We start from the raw sequence: 25,293 nt of genomic DNA, 5'->3' as shown, positions 1-25,293 counted from the left end.
TGGAAGGGAAAAGAGAGACACAAGGAAGTAATGGCCCTTTTTCTTTAGGATGATGTTAGTCTCAGTATGTCTGGAGCCTAAAATTGCTGCAGCTGTCTCCACACGATGAAGAAAGCTAGCTAGGGAAACACCACTGACTGACTGAGTGGCAAGAAGGAAAATAACTTGGGCTCTTGTTGAGACTGCCACTTAGTAAGTCACTTAGTAGAAGGACCCTCAAAATGGCACAGCTTCAAACTCACTGTTAAAGCTAGTCTGTGGGATTTCTTGGGAAGTCAGGGGTTATCATTCCTAATACACAAATATATTGAAAAGAACTACTGCCACCAAAAAAGACACTGAGGATGTAGAGCCAAGGACAGGCAGCAAGAGAGGTACCACAGTACTTATTATCTTTCTATTTTATTTTTTTAAGATTTTATTTATTTATTTGACAGACAAGAGATCACAAGCAGGCAGAGAGGCAGGCAGAGAGAGAGGAGGAAGCAGGCTCCCTGCCGAGCAGAGAGCCCAAAGTGGGGCTCTATCCCAGGACCCCAGGATCATGACCTGAGCTGAAGGCAAAGGGTTTAACCCACTGAGCCACCCAGGCGCCCCAATCCTATTTTAAAGGAAACTAAAATTTTAAAACAATAGATATTATTTTTTTAAATTAAATTTTCAATGAATGTAATTCAAATAAAAACAAAGGCAACTATTACTGGAAATCATTTTCCTGACCCTGGGCTAAGGGCACTGACTACAGTAATTTACCACAAAATAAAAATATTCTAAACCAAAAAAACATCACATACAGAAACGCCAACTCCACCCCTTTTCTGAAAGCTCCTAGAACTGTAACTGTTGGTGGTTAGAGATTTTGGGGTTTCAGTGGGTTCCATTTAAAGAGGTATGATGCTTGATGTGGAGAAGAAACATGGCTGCTTAAAATTAACAACAGAAGTGATAAATGACAAAAAAAAATTTTTTTCCACGAAGTATCATTTCTTTCAACCTGAAAATATGAGTAGCAAATGGAATTGTCCTAACTATATCTCATCTGTTTATAACCATCCCCAAACTACGTATCCAAAGAAATCACTAATGTAAGACAGTCTTTTGTGTTTTTTTTTTTAATTTATTTATTTTATAGATAGAGAGCATGCCTGCAAGTGGGAGTAGGAGCTGAGTGAGAGGCAGAAAATCTGAAGCAGCCTCTGGGCTGAGCGCAGAGCCCAAGGCAGGGCTCAATCCCAGGACCTGAGTTAAAACTGAATCAAACGTTCAACCCACTGAGCCACCCAGGTGCCCCTAAAAGATATTTTCCAGTAAGTTTTTTTTGAGTCATATAGAATGGTCCATCCAGCCCGGTACTGTCTTATCATTCCATTTAATCCAAACAGGTTTACAAGGCAAGCATTATTAGCCCCAGTCTAAAAAGAATTCCAAAAGATTTTAAAACCTGTCTGAAATTAAACAGTGGCAACAAAGCTATTAATTAATCCATGTTCTTTTCATTACACCATCCCTCCCTTACCACTCTAACCACGACTTCATTTCCTCGCTGGATTCCTATCCAGCCGACACCTGAATGTTGGTATTCTTCGCAATTTTTGGAGGTCTTGTCTTCTTACTCCACCGTGACTTCAACAGCTTTTATTTCTCCAGCCCAGAGTCTCCTCCTTACCTCCCAGACATAATATACAAGTATCTACTGTCCACTAGATTCCCTATAGGCGCATAAACGAACTCAAAATCTTATCATGCCTCCAACCTGCTCTTTCTCACATATTTCCTGTTAATGACACCAATTCACCCAACCAATGGCATCATCAAAAATATGTGGGCACAGGACATCTGGGTGTCTCAGCTGGTTAAGCATCCAACTCCTAATTTTGGCTCAGGTCATGATCTCAGGGTCTCATCAGCCTCTGCACTGAGCATGGAGTCTGCTTAAGATTCTCTCTCCCTCGGGACACCTGGGTGGCTCAGTTGGTTAAGCCACTGCCTTGGGCTCAGGTCATGACCCAGGGGTCCTGGGATCAAGTCCCACATCAGGCTCCTTGCTCGGCAGAGAGCCTGCTTCTGTCGCTGCCTCTGCCTGCCTCTTTGCCTGCTTATGTGTACTCTCTCTCTCTCTCTCTGGCAAATAAATAAAATATTAAAAATAAATAAATAAAAGATTCTCTCTCCCTCTCTCTCCCCCGTCCTCACTCCACTGTATACTCTCAAAAAAAAAAAAAAAAAAAAATGTGGCACATGGGCATCTCACTGGCTCAGCCGGTGGAACACGCAACTCTTGATCTCAGGATTATGGGTCTGAGATCCACGCTGGGTTTAGAGATTACTTTAAAATTTTTTAAAACAAAAGAAATAAATAAGTGACACAGCTTTAGTCCTGTCACTCAGTATCCCATCCACAGGCTGAAGTATAAGCTCACTGCCAGATCAAACAAGGGCCCTTCACAGTTGGCACCACGTTTCTAAACACCTGACAACCCAGACTCAAGACGCCAATAAATACAGGACAGACAGGCTAACTAACTGGGATACATTTAATGGAACACTATTCAGCAGTTTAAAAAATGAAACTAACAATGATGACAAATGATCTTCAAGATCCATTAGAGGAGAAGGGGGGAAATACAACTATTTCTAAGATGTATTTATTTAATAGTACAGCTGACCCCTGAACAACAATGGATTTGAACTGCACTGGTCCACTACACGCAGATTTTTTTTTTTTTTTTTTTTTGATAAATATATGCTGCAAGTGTTCTTTCTCTTCCTTAGGATTTTCTCAATAAATCTTTTAAAATATGTATTAATTGTTTATACTGTTGTTAACACTTCTAGTCAGCAGTAGACTATTAGCAGTTGAGTTTTGGCAGAGTCAAGAATTATACACATTTTCAACAGCACAGGGAGGCTGGTGTCCCTAACCCTCACATTGTTGAAAGGTCAACTATACAGCCTTGGTGGTTCCCAAACTAGCGTGTACCCTATCATCTGAGGTGGAACATGAGAACTCCCATTTCCAGCAAGTTTCCTGGTGATGCTGGTGCTGCTATTAAGGGAGCCACACTCTAGAACCACTGTCTTCACAGACACTGCACATTTAAAAAAAAAAAAAAAAAATTGATGATTTTTATCATCTTTAAAGGATCAAACCACCACGGACTGTCCAAATTTTACAATGGTAAAGGAAGGCCAAATGCTGCCTAAAAGCAAATCATCCACTGAAGTAGATTCATGGCAACTGTATGTTAAAATTTAACTGCCAAATAGCAAGAAAGATTGAGTCAAGCTATGATACTATTTCATGGTGCATGTCAACATCTACAAAACAACAAACAATCATCCAATACCAAGCACACAGCACTGCTTTCAGGAAGATGAATTTTACAGTAAAAGAGTAAAGAACAAATTAACAAAAAGCGTATTTTCTCTTTAAATTGTTAGCTATAATGTGTTCTTTAAAATTAATGTTTAAGACTTCCAATTCTTTCCTTATAGCCACTCATTCCCATCAATCAACAAATTCACTTAACAGACGAAAAAAACTGTATTTGAGAATATGGTTCCCTAAAAAATTCTCACTCAACTGAGCAGTTTCAAACTCAGTAATTTACTAAAATTCATTAAAAGATCAGGAAAAAAATGTTAAAAGAATCCCTTCAGCAAGAATGTTTCTATGGAGCTCAAGTATTCCAAGGGTAGACAGAATGTCAAGCATGGAGATGGTCCCCGAGACTGAAGAAAATGTTGGAAGAGCAAACTGTCTATCTAGATCACTATCAGGTGCTCGCTTCGGCAGCACATATACTAAAATTAGATCACTATCAGAGTTGGAAATTGTCATTAAATAGAAGTTCACAACCTACGGCAAAGGGTAAGAGAATTCATATAAATATACTGCCTTGTGACCAAGAACTTAATAAATAATGCCTGTTACAAACCATAACCTAAAAAGAAAGTTGCAATCAGATCAAGAAAATATGTGTTAGGGCACCTGGGTGGCTCAGTGGTTAAGCCTCTGCCTTCGGCTCAGGTCATCGTCTCAGGGTCCTGGGATCGAGCCCTACATCAGGCTCTCTGCTCAGCAGGGAGCCTGCTTCCCTTCCTCTCTCTCTCTGCCTGCCTTTCTGCCTACTTGTGATCTCTGTCTGTCAAATTAATAAATAAAATCTTAAAAAAAAGAAAGAAAATATGTGTTTGGAGAGCTAAAGAAAGTTTAAAATGTCTTGCGTTAAAAAAAGAAAAAAAAAAACCAATCCTGTAAGTTGTGGTACCTAAATATAAAAAGCCTTAATAAGGAAAAGTTTTCAGAAGATAAAGAAAAAGTGAGGGAAACTCATACTATAGTATAAAACTTAGTTATACTGGAGTTTATCAGGTTAATATTGAATTTATTTTTATTCCCTTAAGTATACATTAACCAACAGTAACAAAGCCCTCAGAAGTACAGTCCACATATTGCTTAACTTACAGTTCCCTGTGTTACATTAGGTATTACTATTTATTATTTTTATAAGAATATTTTAGGGGCGCCTGGGTGGCTCAGTGGGTTAAAGTCTCTGCCTTCAGCTCAGGTCATGATCTCAGGGTCCTGGGATCGAGTCCTGCATCAGGTTCTCTGCTCAGCAAGGAGCCTGCTTCCCTCCCTCTCTCTTTGCCTGCCTCTCTGCCTACTTGTACTCTCTGTCTGTCAAATAAATAAATAAAATCTTTTTAAAAAGAGTATTTTATTCAACAGAGAAATACAAACTATCAAATCCTCTCTGACTTATGATCCAAAAGTCCACTATTCTTGAGGGAGGCATATCAAGAGCATAGCTGACCTCCTGGAAATGCATCTTAAAGGTTACATATAAGCTAGTTTCACCAAGTTGCTATTTATGGCTCTGACATTCATTCACACATCTATGCAGACTATCTCTGAGAAATTATTTCTCTTAATATATCATTCAATATGTAAAAAATCCTTACATTTACCCCCCAAACTGTTTCACTCACATGTCAAAGAACTTAGAACTCACATGTCACAAATCTTAGAACTTGAGAAGTAGTAAATAAATCTTAAGTGTGCCTTGGCCAGGCTCATAATTTTCTCTTTGGATTATATGTATCCTCACGACTCACTTTTCCACTGATCATCCCAATATCTGTAATCTTTTCGAATATAAGAAATCTTTTATTATTTTATGATAAATCATTTATTCAGCATCTTGTAGAAAAAAAGCCCACAAAAGTTAAACTCTGATTATATGTAAAGTATCAAAACTTAATCACTTTTTTTTGAAGATTTTGACACACGGAGATCACAAGTAGGCAGAGAAGCAGGCAGAGAGAGAGAAGGAAGCAGGCTCCCCGCTGAACAGAAAGACCAATGTGGGGCTCGATCGCAGGATCCCAGAATCATGACCTGAGCCAAAGGCAGAGGCTTTAACCCACTGAGCCACTCAGGGGCCCCCTTAATCACTTTTTATGTCTCCAAAACACACCAAACTTTCTACCTTTACAGAAACTACTAAAGATAAAGAATTTCTTCTCACTGATATCATCAGTTCACAAATCTGTAACTGTATGGTATAGTAATACAATCTTAAACTTCATTTTAGTTTTCACGTTCCTCCCTAATTGTCTACTTGGTCTCTTTTTTTTCTGGCTAGACATGTTACCTACATAACAGCAAATGTCTCCTGCTTGTGGGCTTAATATATGGCATTAAAAATCAAAGTCAGTAAGACACTGAGAAAACATCAAATACTGCAGTGTTGGAAGACTAACTCCCTAGATAAATGTACTGTTAACTAGTTGGTTGTTAAAATTCTCCATTTAGGGGTACCTGGTGGTTCAGTCATTAAGTGTCTGCCTTAAGCTCAGGTCATGATCCTAGGGTCCTGGGATAGAGTCCCACATCAGGCTCTCTACTTGGCAGGGAGCCTGCTTCTTGCTCTTCTACTCCCCCTGCTGTGTTCCCTCTCTCACTGTGTCTATGTCAAATAAATAAATAAAAATCTTACAAAAATAAATAAATAAAAGATAAAATTCTCCATCTTAAATAAACTCTACATCTTTCTTAAGGTAGAGCAACTATAATAATATAAAAAAAATAGAAAAATAAGGTATCTTAAAAGGTATAAAGCTTGTATTTCTCACAACACAAAACATCTTAGAAGAAGAGCAAAGGAAGAAAAAAAAAAAAAGAACAGCAAAGGTACTGTGAATTAGATTCTAACTTCAGGAACTGAGAAAGTAGTGGTATTTTGGTACTTTTCAACCACTCCCTCCCCCACAGAGCTAAAGTCCACATGAGCTGTTACCAAGTCTTTACTAACCTCCACATCCCTGGTACTCAATACAAGATACCTAATACATTTTATAAAATCTCAATTTTTTTAAATAAATAGTAACTATAAAGGCATAATTTCCTAGTTTATTTTTTAAAAAATGACTACGGGGCCATCTGGGTGGATCAGTTGGTTAAATGCCTGTCTTCAGCTGGGGTCATGATCCCAGGGTTCTGGGATTGAGCCCCACATTAGGCTCCTTGCTCAGTGGGGAGTCTGCTTCTCTCTCTCCTTTTGCCTGCTGTTCCCCTGCTTGTGTCCTCGCTCTGTCAACTCGCTCTGTCAAATAAATATTTTTTTTAAAAATTAAACACTATGTTCCCTTTGAAATAGGTATCTTTAAACTATTTTGAATCAGACACATCATCATACACAAAATAAACTCTCTTAAGAGACATAAAAGGAAATGTAGCAAAATATGGGCTACTGGCAAATCTAGTATAAGTATACGAGGGGATTCATTTTAATAAGTGACTTAACTTTTCTGTAGGTTTTTAATTTTTCAAGAAGTTTTTAAAACTCTTACTCACTTACGCAAAGGGCTAATGTTTGAACAGTTCTTTTGATATTATATTTACCTTCTGTAACTCTTTCCCCTTTACTATGATGAGAATATATCCCCACACACAAATATATACAAAAATTTACTGAATTTTTAAAAATTCATATTTATCTGATAACTTCTGATTTAAGGAAAGCAAAGGCATTTTTTATAAGAATATATAAAGAGGCAGAATAACTTAATACTTAAACTTTGTAAGAACAAATGTTTACTAGGAAGTCTCAAACCAGCAAAATCATGAGTGAAGATACTGTTATCATTCAATGCCAAGTGCTGTAATATATGGGACACACTGCAATCTTCTAACAGACTATGAATTTGCTGAATCATCTGATGTTCAGTATTTTATAAAATAGTATACACCAAAAGCAGAAGACTGATTGAAAGACTCAGTCATACTTTGTTTCAAAAAGCAAAAACACTCCTTTTTTCTCCTAAGTAAATCAGACAAGAATTATACATCTAAACTAAAACGGTTTCCTTTAAATAACACTGTTTCTGAACTGAACTAGTCTGATTCTCTACCACATTCATCTGATTATCCTAAGAAACAAAAACTTCAATATTTTGAGGATGGACTGAATATTTAAAGAAACAGTAGCAAAATATTATTCATCCTAACTCTACTGGACATTCAGAGTTAAAAAGTGGAGTCAGTTTCATTTTGAGTCAAAAATTACTTCAAATTCCAGGGGTGCCTAGCTGGCTCAGTTAGAAAAGCATGCAACTCTGGATCTGAGAGTCATGAGTTTAGCCCCACACTGGGCAGTAGAGGTTACTTAAATAAGTTAGTATTTTTTTGGAAAAATTACTTCAAATTCCATTAAAGTAGTATAAAAAGATCTTTCGACCCATTCTCTCCAGAGTCACACCAAAAAAGTAAGGAAAACAAGAAATATTAAATAGACAGACACTGTAACTCTAATCACAATACATGAAGAGAAAAAAATCTTATGACCTCAGGGTCCACCGAAGACACTGAGGAGCAAGCCAATTCATGTCTCAGAACCCTGGAAAGGTTTTGCAATAGGAGGTATCAGGCACCAGGCAGAAAGGGAAGGCCTGATTTAGGTTTACATAAGGACACCCCTAAGACCTAGTCTCCATCTCACCTAGCCAGATTTTACCACTCCGCTAGGCTAAAGCAGGAATCTAAACATTTATTCTCTAAATTCAAGAACGAGAGGCTCAATGTAGTGTGGAGAGGAGACTAAAAACAGAGAGATTAAAAAGCCTCATGCATGCTTACAGAACTTGCAAACACCTTTTTAATGACCCATTCTTCATTCTTAATTATGAACATGCACCCTGAAATTACCAATCATTTGAGAAGGGCCTCTAAATACAGAATAAACCTTATGATCACCTTATCTGCTGCAAATAAAAAATAAATTAAAAATTTAAAAAGTAGGGGTGTCTCAGTGGCTCAGTGGGTTAAGTATCTGCCTTTGGCTCAGATCAACACAGGGTCCTGGAATCAAGCCCCACACAGGCTCCCTGCTCAGTGGGGAGCCTGCTTCTCCCTCTCCCTCTGCTAACCCCGCCCTCCTTGTGCTCTCTTTCTCAAATAAATAAATAATTTTTTAAATTAAATTAAAAAAATAAAATGCAGAATAAAACAAACATGGGGGGAGCATAGAAAACTCGAAGGAAAAAAAATCAGTGAATAAAGGAAAATGTCAAACAAGCTATCTTCCAAGAAAAAAATACTGTATTCATGAAAAGAGAACACTTTAAGAGAAAATTTCAAGGAATAAACAAGAAAAAACTACTAGAAATTTTAAAATATGACAGCTGAAATAAAGCCTTCAATAGGAAAGTCAGAAGATAAAATCGAGGAAATCTTCTGTAAAGTAAAACAAATGAAAAAAGCTGGCAAACAAGAAACTACCCAATCAACCCAGGAAGTCCAAAAGCCAATTAAAAACAGAAAAAAGGGAAGAAAATTATAGGGGGTAAAAATGCAAGAAAAACCAGGAAAGACCCACCAAATATTTGGAAAAATGGGTTAAGATCCCACACACTAAGATATATCATTGTGCAATTAGTTACCAGGAATTTTAAAAAAATTGTTTTTTAATTTTATTCATTTATTTGTCACAGAGAGAGATAACACAAGCAGGGAGAATGGCAGGCAGAGGGAGAAGCAGGCCCCCAGCTGAGCAGGGAACCCAATGTGGGACTCGATATCAGCACCCAGGGATCATGACCTGAGCAGAAGGCAGATGCCCAACCAACTGAGCCACCCAGGGGTCCCTCAAAATCTTTTTAAACCTAATAATTTCCAGAGACAATCTAAGCCACAAATAATGGGTAAAGTATCAGAGTGGTACTGGTCTTGCTAGTAATATCAGAAGCTACATAGCCATAGACTAATACTTTCAAAATCAAGAAAAAATTATTTTCAACCTAGAATCCTAATTCCTGCCAAAACTTCATTGAGTGAAAAAGAATTAAGACATAGTCAAATGTGGAAAGTCTCAAAAAATTTCCTTCGCCATGCACCCCTTTTTCAAGAACCTACTAAACCATGAAACAATCCAAGGCCATACACCAATCCAAAAAAACAAACAAACAAACAAAAACAGTATTACACAGAAGAGGCAACTAAGAAAATTCCCAAGGCAAAAGCTGTACAACAGGCCTAGTTAATGACCAATCCACTACTGAAGCAGGAAAAGATGTAGAAGAGGTGTGCCCAGGAAGAAAAAAAAACAAAAGGATTATCTGTCTAATGATTTGACTGTATACATAATCATTCTGAGAGGTTGTTGGAGAATGTAAGAAAACAATGGATAAAAGGAAATTAATCAAATACAGAGAACTTTTAACTTCAGAGGAAAGGAGAGTCAAACTGCTTGTGCTTGACAAGGAATATTTACATGGCCATATTAATGGAACCACTAGAAACCAATTTAACAAAAAGGAGAAAGCGTGGGATAAGATTATAAAACGTTAAAGTTCTCATTTAATATTAATGACTCAAGAAATGGCTATATATACATATCATTTGAAAAGAGATGTAGGGGCAGCTGGCTGGCTCAGTCAGTAGAGTATGAGACTCTTGATCCTGCTAGGGTCATGAGTCTGAGCGCCACATTGGGAGTCGACCTTACTTAAAAAATAGTAATACATAAATATGAAAAAAAGAAAACAGAGGTAGGTAACAGAAGAGCCAGAGGATGCCTCTCGATAATAGGTCAGGGGATAGAGAGGGATAGGACAAGAGATTCTTTTTTTTGTTACTATAAATCTTTTATTATTTTTAAATCTTTTTTAAAAGATTTTATTTGAGAGAAAGAGCACACACACACATGCATGCACCTGTGCACAAGCAGGGTGGGGGAAAGGTACAGAGAGAGGAAGAATTTTATTTCAAAGATTATATACCACTCATAAAAATTAATTTCAGAAACTTTTCAGAAAGCAAATTGCTGTTATAAAGTCAATTAGGCGCCTGGGTGGTTCAGAAGGCTAAGCATCTGACTTTGGCTCAGGTTATGATCATAGGGTCCTGGGATTGAGCCCCGCATCGGGCTCCCTGCTTGCTCAGCTGGGATCCTACTTCTCCTCTGCCTCTCCCCCTCTCTCTCAAATAAATAAAATTTGTAAAAAATGGAAGAAAATCTTCAGGATTTAAGACTAAACAAAGTTCTTAGACACCAAAAGCATGATCCATAAAAAGAAAAATTAGACTTCATCAAAATTATAATTGTTTGCTCTATAAATGTCCACATGAAGAAGAAACAAGCTGTAGACTAGGAGAAAATATTTGTAAAGCATATATCCAAAAAAGGACTAGTATCTCTCAAAACTCAACAGTAAAACAATCCAAGAAAATGGGCAACTGACATGAACAGACATTTCATCGAAGATATATAGATGGTAAATAAGGACATAAAAATTTTTTCAACACCTCTGGCCTGCAGGGAAATGCAAGTTAAAACCACAATGAGAGTATCACTACACACATACCAGAATAGCAAAATACAAAATAGTAACACCACCAAATGCTGGTAAGGATGCAGAGAACTAGATCACTGACACACTGCTGGTGGGAATGTAAAATAATACAGCCACTCTGGAAGCAGTTTGGTAGTTTCTTATAAAACTAAACATGCAATTACCATATGATCCACTAATTATACTATTGGGCATTTATCCCAGAGAAATGAAAACTTATGATCATATAAAAACCTATACACAAATATTCATAGCAGCTTTATTTATAACAGCCAAAAGCTGGAGTCAGCTGTGATGTTCCTCAACAGGTGAACGGTTAAACAAACTGTGGTGAATGCATACCATGGAGTACTATGCAAGAAAAAAGAACTACTGATAGTACAAAACTTGGATGAATCTCCAGAGAATTATGCTAAGTGAATAAAGGCCATCCCAAAGGTTACATCCTATATGATTCCATTTACATAACATTTATGAAATGACTAACTTTATAAGTGAAGAACAACCTTCTGGAGGAGATAATTGGGGGTAGGAGTCTAAAAAGAACACTAGAGATCCCTAAACCTTGGAACAGTTCAGTATCTTGACGGGATGGTGACATTAACCTACACAAGTGATAAAACTGCAGAGAATTTAATACATACAAACACAAATGAAAACCAAACTAGGAAATGTAAAAAAGACTGGTGTACCACGCCAGATGTCAATATACTGGTTGTGATATTTTACTAGAGTTTCAAAAAATGTTTTTGCGGGGCGCCTGGGTGGCTCAGTGTGTTAAAGCCTCTGCCTTCGGCTGTCATGATCTCATCATCGTGGGATGGAGCCCCACATTGGGCTCTCTGCTCAGCAGGGAGCCTGCTTCCTCCTCTCTCTCTGCCTGCCTCTCTGCCTACTTGTGATCTCTGTCTGTCAAATAAATAAATAAAATCTTAAAAAAAAAAAGTTTTTGCTAGGAGAAACTGGGTAAAGTGTACAAGGGATCTCCCTGTATTGTAACTGCATGTGAATCTACAATTGCCTTAATAAAAATTTCAATTAAAAAAGTCTGCATGGGGTGCCTGGGTGGCTCAGTCGTTGGGCGTCTGCCTTCGGCTCCCGTCATGATCCCAGGGTCCTGGGAGGAGCCTCATCAGGCTCCCTGCTCATTGGGAAGCCTATTCTCCCTCTCCCACTCCCCCTGCTTGTGTTCCCTCTCTCACTGTCTCTCTCTGTCAAAAAAAGAAATAAAATCTTTTAAAAAGTTTCTGCACAAGCACTGCTATTGATATGAAAGAAACAAATCAACACTGTCCCTTCTGTTCTGATTTTGATACACTGTACTTTTTGGATCTCCAGAATACCGGTTTTTCCATTTTCTAATGATTTACAACCTTGGATGCTCTGTTTCTGGGTCATACTGGAAACTCGGTGTTCCATCACCAGTTGCTGTTTCCCTCAAAAAACAAATTATTTTTTATCTCAAGAAAGAAGGATAAACATCAAGTAATCACTTTTGCTTATAATCCAAAATACTGTTTTCTTTTTTTTTTTTTAAGATTTTATTTATTTGACAGAGAGATCACAAGTAGGCAGAGAGGCAGGCAGAGAGAGAGGAAGGGAAGCAGGCTCCCTGCTGAGCAGAGAGCCCGATGCGGGACTCGATCCCAGCACCCTGAGATCACGACCCGAGCCGAAGGCAGCGGCTTAACCCACTGAGCCACCCAGGCGCCCCAAAATACTGTTTTCAAAGAAAGTCTTTCCTCATTTCAGATTTCCTTCAGGTAAGTTTTCTTTACCAAAATTTTATTCTAATCATTTTTTCAAATTCCTTTATCTTATAATCCAAATTTTAAAAACTATTCCAGGGGCGCCATGGTGGCTCAGTGGGTTGAGCTTCTTCTGCATTCAGATCGGGTCATGATCTCAGGGTCCTGGGATCAACTTGGCAGGGAGCCTACTTCCCCCGTCTCTCTGCCTGCCTCTCTGCCTGCTTGTGATCTCTGTCAAATAAATAAATAAATAAAATCTTTAAAAACAAAAACAAAACCCACCTACTCCAGGGGTACCTGGTTGGCTCAGCAGACAGAACACGGAAATGGAACTCTTGATCTCAGGATTGTAAATTCAAGCAATTGGGTGTAGAGATTACCTAAAAATAAAACCTTAAAAAAAGTATTCTATTAACCCCCAATATTCATCTACTTGAAGGAAGTAAGTTTATGACCTTCACAAGACTTTTATGAGTCTTTTCAGTTTCAGAAAATCTTCTATTAACATGCTCTGTAGCTTTAAACTGTTCATTTATGACTAAACCATCTCCATAAGCAATTTTCCCAACTACATCTCTTTAATCACAGAATTTTTATTTTATGCTAAATAGCAGATTCTAATTTGTAAATCAACACAAGCAGCCCTTACATTTCTCTACTAATCACAGCTCCTACCACAGCACTGACTGGGGAAACTGGTACTGTTCAAAATTGACACAGATTACCAGTATTTCTCCTATCACTCTTTCTCTTTTACAAACCAAACAGGAGTGCTGGTATTTCCTTCACCACATTTTATACTCCATGATTCTGGAAATAAAGTAATTACTCCTGGCATTATCTGCTTAGCTCTGCTCTGTTATGCTCTTAAGTCTGCAAAGGACAAGTAACCTGAACAAACTTTTGGTATTTAGTGCTCTTCCTCATGCCTGCCAAAACAGAAACAAAACAGAAAAATCACCGTAACTCCATTTTTCAAATAGAAAGTGATGAGTAGAAAGAATTATCCATCATTAATTTTTTTTTCAAACAAAACAATGAAATTCTCTGAATGAGAAACATGGCCACAGCAGAAATGATCTAGAGTCTAGTGAAAACTCTATGGCTCAGGTCATGATCTTGTGGTGGTGGAATAGAGCCCTGCCTTGTGCGCCATGCTCAGCAGGTGAATCTGCTTGTTCCTCTCTCCTTGCTCCTCCCCCCAACCCTTGTGCATGAATCTTACAAAACAAAAACAAAAAAGAACTCTCTCACAAATTAGCCATACAATCTGTTGGAACTTCCTTTTCACCAGTCTGTTTCCTGACTCTTTAAATGAATTGCAGAGCTCTTTCCTGCATTAATATTTCATGATTCTAACATTCTAGGAAGACACACACAACAAAAAAACAAACCTGTCTTTAGTATCTAAAAGTACAGACCAATGACACTAAAGTGTGGTAAATACCATAAAGGATCCTCTCAACTCAGTGACCACTGGTTAACAGTAGCTATCACATGGAACAGTGAGGGGCTATCTGTGATCAAATGCTCCTAACATGGAACTGGGTCAAGTGTTGGGTAGTTTTGTTTGTTTTCTGGATTCTCAGGAAAATATACATAACATAAAATTTGCCTTTTTAAACTGTGGTAAAAATACACATAAGACTTACCACGTGAAAAAGTTTCAAGTGCATAACGCAGTTGCGTTAAATATATTCACACTGTTGTGCAACAGATCTCCAGTACTTTTTCATCTTACAAAACTGAAACTCTATACGCATTAGACTACTCCCTATTCCCCCCTTCCCCCACCCCCTGGGGGACTGTCATGCTACCCTTCACTATTCTACTTTCTGTTTCTATGAATCTGAATTTAGATAGCTCATGTAAGTGCAATCATACAGTGAAACCATTTTTAAGCATACAATTCAGTGGCATTATAATACAACCACCACCACTACCCATCTCCCCAAACTGAAACTCTGTACCCATTAAACAGTAATTCCATTAACTGAAAATCTATACACATTAAGTAATAACTCCCCATTACCCCATCCCCAGTAACCACTATTCTACTTTCCCTACGAATTTGCCTACTCTAGGTACCTCATATAAATAATTTCATACAGCATTGTCTTTTTTGGGGCGGGGGGCTGGCCTGTTTCACTTAGCACAGTGTTTTTAAGGTCCACCCATGTTGTAGCATATACCAGAATTTCACTCCTTTTTAAGGCTGAGTGATATTCCACTCTACATATAGAACACTACATATTTTGTGTGGCCATTCATGTGGATATTTGGGTTGTTTCCACCATTTCGCTATTACGAATAATGCGGCTAAACAGGTAAGTGTTGGTGAGGATGTGGAGAAACTGGAACGCTGCTGTGTGAAAATATAAAACAGTGCAGCCACTGTGGAAAATATGGTAGTTTCTCAAAAACTTAAAAATAGAATTACCTCATAATCCAGCAATTTCACTTCTGGGTCTATACCCAAAAGAACGAAAAGAACTCAAACAGGTAATTGTATAACAAAGTGATATAAATGAGTCATCCAAATGGGTGGTTTTGATTGGCATTTCCCTAATGATTAGTAATGTCGAACATCTTTTCATGTGCTTAGTGGCTGTTTGTATATCCTCCTTGGGAAAAATGTCTAGATAGTTTTTAATCAGTCCTAAAAATATGTGCTCAAATGAGTGATTCGTTAGGCATTCTGGAATTCCTGCAGCATAAACTGCTGACTGAATCACAGCAAAATCCAGACACGTTTAATGTGGCAGAGGTTTTTTTCATTTCTCTAAAAAGCAACCTCCCCATATAAATGAGCTCAGTTCAATTTAATCAACCAACTCTTAAATGCAGGCTAGTGGAAGCATCATACTCTTCCAAAGCTTAGCAAGAATACTCAAAGAAAACAAAAAGGTGCATTCATTATACCTCTCCCAGGGTCAAGACTCTACCAATTTAGCTTCTTGCATGAAGCCCAGATGCTCCATTTCCCAATGAAAGAAATTCCCTATGGAAAAGGTAATAATTAAGTCTAGGCATGGAGGGAGGGATTAAAACACCAAAAAGTAGCACATTCAGTTAGACAGCCTACTAAAAATTTCTGCCTTGGGACAAGTCCATGTAACTTTTATCACTAAAGGGTAATGCTTTCCTGACCTCGTACTGCCAAAGGGGTTATAACCAAATCAACCACTAAAATTTGCTCATCCAAAACCAATTAACTGTCTTTTAGCAAATATTTCTCTAACAATCTTTGAATTTCCAAGGCCAGTTTTACCCTAAAATTATTCTATTAGACAAACAGCTAGTATTCTTTTTTTTTTTTTTTTTTAAAGATTTTATTTCTTTGAGAGAGAGAGCGAGAGAGCATGACGTGCCGGGGGAAGGGGGGCAGAGGGAGAAGCAGACTTTCCACTAAGCAGGGAGCTGGATGTAGGACTCCAGAATCATGACATGAGCTGAACACAGTCGCTTGAGCCAGGCAGGCACCCAAACCAGCTAATATTCTTAAGGAGAGATCTCAATCTACTTCACATATATTATGTTCAGAAAGGAGGTAGAAAGGGAAATATTAAAATAAAACTGAGTCCTATTCTATGTTAGAGGCTCCTGACTCTGTACTACTTGTCTGCCTCTCCTCCTTCATTCATTATTTATCATGTACCCATTAAAGGAAGATATTCTTCTAGATACTTAGCATCTATCAGCAAAACAAAAAAAACAAAAAAACAGCCCACCTCTGCCCTTGTGTATCTTATAGACTAGTGCCCCTGGATCCTCTTTGAGAATGTTGAGTGTGAAACATACCAGTAATTTATTTTTGCAATTCTATCTGCAATAAACCTGACTATAAATATCATACATAATTTCTAGTATAAATGTGTGGGAATTAAAAGTACACAGAAAAATGTAAATACAGCAGTCTTTGAGGGTACTATAAGCACAATAAGCCTATAAAAACTCTTCAAAGAATCAATGACCAATGAGCAACTAAAATGATTCTGCCTGAAATAATAAGGGCCTACCTAGTACCCAGAGTTTGGCCCTTCTGAGTACCACTTCTATTTATTTCTGAATACTCACCTAGCAAGGTAACTATTCAAACCTCAGGAGGTTTTAACAATCAAGTAACAACTCAAATTTTACTATCATTCATAATTAGAGAATGCTCCAGATTTTTTAAAACACCAAAGAAAAAAAAATACTTTAAAAATTTTTTTAAAAAGTAAAGAGTACACATCCAAAGGCACTTCTAGTCATCTGTTTGTTAGATGACTAGCTAGTTCAGACTGTTTAGACATGCACTGTCCAATATGGTAACCAACATATGACTATTGAGCACTTTAAACATGCCCAATACAAATCGAAATTAGCTGTAAGTATAACATACACACTGAAAAAAATATAAAATGTCATTTTAATTTTGATTACATATTAAAATGATAACATTTGGGATAAAAATGAGTTAAAATTTATCATTAAATTCTTCTTTGGAGGTGGATGGGTGGCTCGGTTGCTAAGCATCTGCCTTCAGTACAGGTCATGATCCCAGGGACCTGGGACTGAGCCCCACATCAGGCTCCCAGCTCATCAGGAAGCCTGCTTCTCCCTCTCCCACTCCCCCTGCTGTGTTCCCGCTCTTGCTAGGTCTCTGTCAAATAAATTTTTTTAAAAATCTTTGAAATCAATCAATCAATCAATCTTTGGGGTGCCTAGGTGGCTCAGTCATGTAAGTGTGAGTCTGACTCCTGATTTCAGCTCAGGGCCTGATCTCAGGTCTGTGAGATTGATCCCCACCCTTGGCAAGGAGTCTGTTTCAGATTCCCTCTCACCCTCTACCCCTCCCCACATACACATGCTCTCTCTAAAATATAAATATTTTAAAAAATTAAAAACATGGGGCACCTGGATGGCTCAGTGGTTTAAGCCTCTGCCTTTGGCTCAAGTCATGATCTCAGGGTCCTGGGTTCACTGAGCCCCACATCAGGCTCTCTGCTCAGCAGGAAGCCTGCTTCCCGCCCCCCATCTCTGCCTACTTGTGATTTCTCTGTCCAATAAATACATAGAATCTTAAAAAAAAAAAAAAAATTCTTCTTTAACTTTTTTTTTTTTAATTTATTTTGTCTGGGGCACCTGGGTGGCTCAGTCAGTTGGGTGTCTACCTTTTTCTCAGGCCATGATCTCAGGGTCCTGGGATCAAGCCCTGCATCAGGCTTCCTGTTAGTGAGGAATCTGCTTCTTCCTCACCCTCTGCCCTCCCCCTGCCTCCTTCCCTCAAATAAATAAATAAAATCTTAAAAATATATACATTTATTTTTCTTAAAGATTTTATTTATTTTGGGCACCTGGGTTAAGCACCTATCTTCAGCTCAGGTCATAATCCCAGAGTCCTGGGATCAAGCCCTGCATCAGGCTCCCAGCTCAGCATGGAGTCTGCTTCTCCCTCTGCCCCTCCCTTCTCCACCCCTTATTCTATGCCCCTCTACAAAAATAGAATCTTTTAAGAAAAAAATTTTATGATTTTGAGAGAGAGCATGCACAAACGCTGAGACCACAGAGGGAGGGGAAGAAGGAGAGAGAGAATCTCAAGTAAATTCCATGTTGGGGGGTGGTGCTCAGAGCCCAACACCACCCAATCTCACAACCAACCTGAGTCAAAACCAAGAGTCAAATGCTTAAATGACTGAGCCGCCCAGGCACCCCAAGACCAACTTATTTATTTATTTATTCATATATAAAGAGAAAGCACACACACGCACACACGGGGGATGGGGGGTGGGGGGTTGCAGCAGAGGGAGAAGATCTCAAGCTGACTTCCCGCTAAGCACAGAGTCCAAAGTAGGGTTCAATCCCACAACCCCAAGATCATCACCTGAGCTAAAATCAAGACTCAGGCTCAACCAACTAAGCCACCCAGGTGCCCCATTCTTTTAATTTTGTTAATGTAAAACGTATTTTTTACTTTTTATTTTAAAAGATTTTATTTATTTAACAGAGAGAAATCACAAGTAGGCAGAGAGGCAGGCAGAGAGGGGGAAGCAGGCTCCCCGCTCAGCAGAGAACCCAATGATTCAGGGTTTGATCCCATGACCCTGAGATCATGACCTGAGCCAAAGGCAGAGGCTTAACCCACTGAGCCACCCAGGCGCCCCATTTTTTAATACCAAAAAATATCACCCATTTGGCTCACGTTGTATTTGTTTTAAACAGCACTGGTTAAGAGAACAGACTTCTAAAGCTGCATACAGAATAATACATGCTATATATATTGAAACTATGCTCAGAATTTTATACTTAGATATTTATTCATTTCTCAGTTCACATTCTTCAACCTGTCTTCTATATCAAAATGGCAAACATCAAATATTTTTATATCAAAATATGAAAGTTTCGGAATCTAACGTGAAATTGTTTAGCAGAGCACTGACAAATACCCACTGTGCACAGGGCATTCAATCCATACAGTAACTTGTTCTGCTGCAAGTGGTTCTTCTGTATCTAGCTAACATGCATTCTGCTTCTACAGTGCGCCTAGTACCATGCTTGACACTTTACTTTCACTGACCCATAAAATTCTCACAACTACCCTATGTAGTAGGTCCTATTTAAAGAAGAAACTGAAGCATACAGAAATTAAGTAACTTGCCAAAGTCCACAGCCTGTGGAAGTAGGATTCTAACCCGCAGGTTCAAACCAAAACCACCACGCACTTTTCCCTAATAAAAGGACTACACAAGGAGTGTCTGGCTGGCTCAGCTGGAAGAGCATGAGACTCCTGATCTCAGGATTTTTGAGTTCAAGCCCCATGATGGGTGTAAAGATTACTAAAAAAAAAATAAAACAAAACAAAAAAAAAGGACTACACAAGACTGTCATTATCTTATAGGACTGAGTTCTAGTTGTGCGTTATGTACCCATTAAAAAAAAACTGTAATAGATGGGGCTTAACACATTGCGTCCCACTCTCTACTCCACCCTTCTCAATGGCGGGTTAAAGCTGCCCACATGAATTAAATCCTTGATCTTTTTTTTTTTTAAAGATTTTATTTATTCATTTATTTCACAGACAGAGATTACAAGTAGGCAGAGAGGCGGGCAGAGAGAGGAGGAAGCAGGCTCCCTGCTGAGCAGACAGCCTGATGCGGGGCTCGATCCCAGGACCCTGGGATCATGACCTGAGTCGAAGGCAGAGGCTTTAACCCATTGAGCCACTCAGGCACCCCTAAATCCTTGATCTGACTACAAGTTTATACTGTGCTCCTTTTTCCAGAATTTCTAGATCCTATCTCACCTCTCTGGTCCAATTCCTATGTCCTTCAGACTTCATTTCAGACATCATCTCCATGCAAAACTACTCAAGATTCCCCATGATTTAGGCTAGTCACTCCTCCTCCCTCTGCTCATCCCTATTGTAGTGTCTCCCACACTCTGTCCTCACTAAATGGCTCAAGGGATCTACTGTGTTCACCACTTACCTAAAACCGTGCCTAACATTAGGTGCTCAATAAATATTTGCTGAACTATCTAATCACCTGACCCACCCAGCTACAGCTAAAAGTGGAATATTAAAAGCAAACTTGGGAATAGGAGGGGCTAATCCACGAGCAGAGAACAAATCCTAAATTTCATAAAATTTATGACAAGTCAAAAGAATAGGATCATACACATGAAATAATGATTGCGATGACTCTTACCCACTCCCAAAAAAAGTAAGAGTAAAATTAAAATATATTTGAAATGAATATTTGCCCAATTTAGTTTATGCACAATTTGTAAGAATTAAGTAGCTGACAAAAATTCTGTCATAAGAAATCCAAATCAACCATTCCAGTAATGATATCGATTGAAATCAGCTTAATTTTGACAATTCTCAAGAGTTCAGAAAAGACTGCAGTTGCTTTCTAAAATCGTCTCAAACATAAAACTAGTTACACTTAGGGGCGCCTGGGTGGCTCACGTCATGATCCCAGCGTCCTGGGATTGAGCCCCACATCGGGCTCTTGGGCCGGGAGCCTGCTTCCTCCTCTCTTTCTCTCTGCCTGCCTCTCTGCCTACTTGTGATCTCTGCCTATCAAATAAATAAAATCTTAAAAAAAAAAAAAGAAAGAAAGAAAGAAAAGAAAAAAAACTGGTTACACTTACAATTGGGTTTCACTGCACTCCTCCAATGCTCAGTGCTGGGCTCCAAATGACAGGAGCAACCATGTGTCCTTTAAGATATTTACGGGGTGGGGGAAGCGGGGAGTTCACATAGAATTCATTTAACCAAGTCGTGTTAGTTCCACTAAATTTTCTAACCAGAGTCCAAAAAAAGGGACTTTCCTAGAGCCTTCCCTTTTCTTTTCCAAAATGGGAAACCGACTAAAAAGGTCAATCTTCGGTTCTGAACTTCCACAGTAAGTAATTCTGAAACATGAGGTGAAAGTACATGAGAAGTTCTAGGGCTAGGGCTGGCCAAATGTTTTCCTGTAAATTGTAGTGCAAAGTCAAATAGAAGCGAGAACTTCATTCTTTCGGGTTTGAGGACAGAAACTGATCATCTCTTTTAGATTACTGCTTCTGTTGATGTCTGGAAAAGCACTGTGAGGCAAACATGCCATTGAGTCCCACCCCAAGCACGAAGAGCCTCCGATTGTTTGACACATCAATGGATTAGTCAACGCGGGGGAACTCACTTTTCCCCTCTAATTTGCTTTAATTATTCCTCACACAAACCCTCAAGTTTACTCTAAGTTATGACCATATGGAATCTTCTCCTTGCCCTGAAGTATAAATTCGGGCCTTTACCAAAGGACTACCACGGCTTCAATCCCAACCACTAAAATAAATCCCTTACAAGTATCGTACATCTAGTAACGCCACACAGATATGGAAAAAGCCAGTCCAGTCGCTGAAAGAAACAGCATTCTGGGACGCGGTTAATGCTGCATATTTTGCAACAGAGGCAATGAACAGAGTAGGAGACTTGAAAGCAAAAGACCGGATGGAAAGCATGGGAAGACCCCGCCCCAGTAAGCTCGATGTCGATTCAAACACTAACTTGGGTCTGTCGCTTGGAATCGGAATCACTGAAACAAAGGCGTTTATTACGGGAAGCAAGATGTCTGGAGTAAAAAAAAAAAAAAAACCGGTTTGCAGCTACCCACACCGTACACCATCTTCCCACAGGTCTTACCTATGGTGGAAATAAAGGTGGTATTAAAGGCATCATCCGAAAAACGAAAAAGGACGCAGGTCTTCCCTACTCCCGAGTCTCCGATCAGGAGCAGCTTGAAAAGCAGGTCGTACGTCTTCTTCGCCATTGGGAGGAGCGGCTCAGGCTCTCGCCGCCGGCGGCCCCAAGGGATCGGTCCCTCTCACTACGGCCAACTCCTCACTTGGGCGTTCTCAGGCCGGAGTACCGGGGAAGCGTGGGAAAAACGAGGGCTCGAGAGGGCGGGGGAGACCTACGAACGGCCTCGTCGAGGAAGCCCCGACGGTGGCGGCGTCCGGTGCCTCCGAGGACGGCGACGGCGGCTCCGCAGCCTCTCCCAGCCGCTCCGCCCGGTTCCGGGGAGTCGGTCGGGACAAAATGGCCTCCCCTCCCCCTTCAGGGCTGCTCGGCCGGGACGCTCCCACGGGCGACCGAGCAAGCTCTGCCGTCGAGGGAGCGCGACGGACGTGAGGACAGTCTCTCTCCCGAGCAGGAACTCCGCGCCAGGACGCGGCGGTGGCAGCGAAGGAGGACTCGGAGCCGACGAGCTCAGCTACATAGCCACAGGAAGCCGAGCCGCCCCGGCCAGAGCCACCTTTTCCCCGTGCCCTCTCACGCCGGCGTGCGCGCTGCCTGAGACGCACGCAAGGACGTACGCCCGCCCTTCCCTCGCGCCCTCGCCCTGCGGATCGCCTCTGCGCACGCGCATCAGAGGGTGTGGGGGCAAGCGGGGGTGGAGAGTGAAGTGCCTGGTCTCCGAGCCCCAGTCTAAGGCCGGGTGGAGACGAGAGAGGGGAGGGGCGGGAGAAGGCGAGGCCGCGGGCGCGCTCCCTGCGGCCGTCTGATAGGGTGCACAGCTTTACGAGCACGCCCCGCGGGGAGGCGCAGCCTGGTGACTGCGCAGGCGCCGCACGCTGGAGTAGGCTCTTGGCACCCCTCCTTTCGTTCCGGGGTAGCCCTCCGAGCTGCGCTGAGGCTGTTCTCGGTCGCGTTTGTCGCGTGCGTCGAGCTGAAGGTCTTGGCGCAGTGACAGGCTTGGATGGCCGTGTGTTCCTGTATAGCTGTAGCTCGTAAATGCGAGAAAAAGTGGCGCCCTGGGGTCATTAATAGGCTCTTTGCTAAAATGACACGCATCCTGGAGTGCCCTGGCTAATCGTGTCAGGAGAAACATTAGAGCTCCATCCCGGTTTACTTAAGGAGCGAGAGTTGACGTTCCAGAGAACAGGAGTTTGACATGGAAAAACTGGCGGTGCTGCTCAGGTTGAGATGATGTAATCCGCCTTTCAGGGCGAGGAGAGGATTGAGGAACACCTGGGCGCAGGGAGAATCCCCACGCAAAGTGGAAGCTTCGGGGCTGTGCTCTACAGCGAGAATCCACTGCAGGCCTTGCGATCCTTTTGGAATACGGGAGAGCCCAGAGCTCCATGCAGAAGCAGGGCCCCTGCTGCCGCCAAAATCAAACCACCGATGTCCAAAATTGAAGGACAGTGAAGCCAACCCCAGCCCTACACTGCCTGTTCCTTGCACTTTCTTTTCGTATGCCTTACACCTTTCCTTCTGTGACTCCCCATCAGTCTTTATACTTCCCTCTCACTCTCCTTTTCTGTAGTGAAGTAGTCCTCCTCCTGCCTTGCCATTCTCAGTGTGTTTCACCGCGGCAAAGCACACCTAGGATGTCATGGCTGAATAGTTGGTAGACTGGTTCAACCTAATACAGGAGAAAACTGAGACATCTGGAAACAGGGATGGAGAGAGAAGTAAAAATTACATTTTTACACCCTGCCATCACCACACCCAAAATGTTTGGGTATGTAATATGTGATTAAAATAGACCTTTGAGATAGGGTAATCATATTTCAATCTTTTTTTTTAAAGATTTTATTTATTTATTTGACAGACAGAGATCACAAGTAGGCAGAGAGGCAGGCAGAGAGAGAAGGGGAAGCCGACTCCAGGATCATGACTTGAGCCAAACGCAGGGGCTTTAACAACCCACTGAGCCACCCAGGCGCCTCAGTCTTCCATTTTTTTTAAAGCCTTGGCTTGTTCTTCCTCCCCAACCAGCCCCTAAGCTTCCCTACTGAAAATGCTTGTCTTCCCTAATACACTTCTCCCTTCAGTTTGTTTCTATGATTGCTCTGGTCTTTTAATTCTTAACCTCTGTGGATCATTCTTCCTCCAGTTGGGAGTGTCTTTTTTTTTTTTTTTTTTAAGGTTTTATTTATTTTATTTGACAAGAGAGAGAGATCACAAGTAGACAGAGAGGCAGGCAGAGACAGAGGGGGAAGCAGGCTCCCTGCTGAGCAGAGAGCCTGATTCGGGGCTTGATCCCAGGACACTGAGATCATGACCTGAGCCAAAGGCAGCGGCTTAATCCACTGAGCCACCCAGGCGCCCCAGTTGGGAGTGTCTTAACACAAGCAACTTTAATACAAGCTAGCTATGCAAATCAAAATGAGCTATGGTCAGTGCTACACAGGTTTGTCATCAGTTGAGGCATTACATTGAGTACCTCAGGGAATCCTCAGTGTTAGCGTGATTTTTCCTTTCGAAATAAGTTTGATTGTGGGGCACCTGGGTAGCTCAATGTTTAAGTGTCTGCCTTCAGCTCAGGTCATGATCCCACAGTCCTACAGTGGAGCCCCAGGTCTGCTTCTCCCTCGTCCTCTGCCCCTGCTCCTGCTCTCTCTTGCTCACTATCTCTCAAATTTAAAAAAAAAAAAAAAAAATTTAAGATTTTATTTATTTGACAGAGAGAGAGAGATCACAAGTAGGCAGAGAGGTAGGCAGAGAGAGAGGAGGAAGCAGGCTCCCTGCCAAGCAGAGAGCCTGATGTGGAGCTCGATCCTAGGTCCTTGGGATCATGACCTGAGCTGAAGACAGAGGCCTTAACCCACTGAGCCATTCAGGCGCCCCTCAAATTAAAAAAAAAAAAAAAAAAAAAAAAAAATTTAAAGCAAAAAAAAAAAAAAAAAGAAGTTTGTTAACTCAAGCCCCAATATGGTAAAGCATTTTCAGATGTCATGATTTTTAAATGTAGGAAGCCTGATTAATTCTACTACATAAATTTTGGGAATTAGGGCAGCTAAATATGGAAAATAAATTTTAAAAACTATGCTTTATCCCAATTGTTTCCAGCAGTTCTATCAATTAGAGCCTTTCCTTCATGTGCTCCATATTCTGAAAACTTAGGAGTTAATTACACCTATTAACAAATTTTATTTATTATTGGGTCAGAATCATAGAATTTTAGGGCTATCATCTTTTTTTTTAAAGATTTTATTTTTTTATTTGACAGAGATCACAAGTAGACAGAGAGGCAGGCAGAGAGAAAGGGAAGCAGGCTCCTTGCTGAGCAGAGAGCCCGATGCAGGACTCAATCCCAGGACCCTGGGATCATGACCTGAGCCAAAGGCAGCGGCTTAACCCATTTAGCCACCCAGGCGCCCCTCATCGGTTTTTTTTTTTTTTTTTGGAAGATTTATTTGAGAGAGAAAA

At 40.5% G+C, this 25,293-nt stretch overlaps 1 protein-coding gene across 1 annotated transcript in view; it reads right to left on the bottom strand.

Moving 5' to 3' along the window:
• RAB10 (RAB10, member RAS oncogene family) overlaps positions 1–22,560 on the bottom strand; it is an 85,213-nt gene extending 62,653 nt beyond the window's left edge. Inside the window, exon 1 of the mRNA XM_082745218.1 lies at positions 21,778–22,560. Coding sequence (XP_082601344.1) covers positions 21,778–21,904 — 127 coding nt within the window. The 5' untranslated portion in view covers positions 21,905–22,560. The remainder of the gene's footprint in view (positions 1–21,777) is intronic.
• Positions 22,561–25,293: the final 2,733 nt, after the last annotated feature.

This window comes from Mustela nivalis, assembly GCF_964662115.1.
Source record: "Mustela nivalis genome assembly, chromosome: 8".
NCBI classification, from domain to species: domain Eukaryota; kingdom Metazoa; phylum Chordata; class Mammalia; order Carnivora; family Mustelidae; genus Mustela; species Mustela nivalis.
The sequence above is the reverse complement of the archived record's forward strand: the minus strand, read 5'-3'. Positions and strand labels throughout refer to the sequence as shown.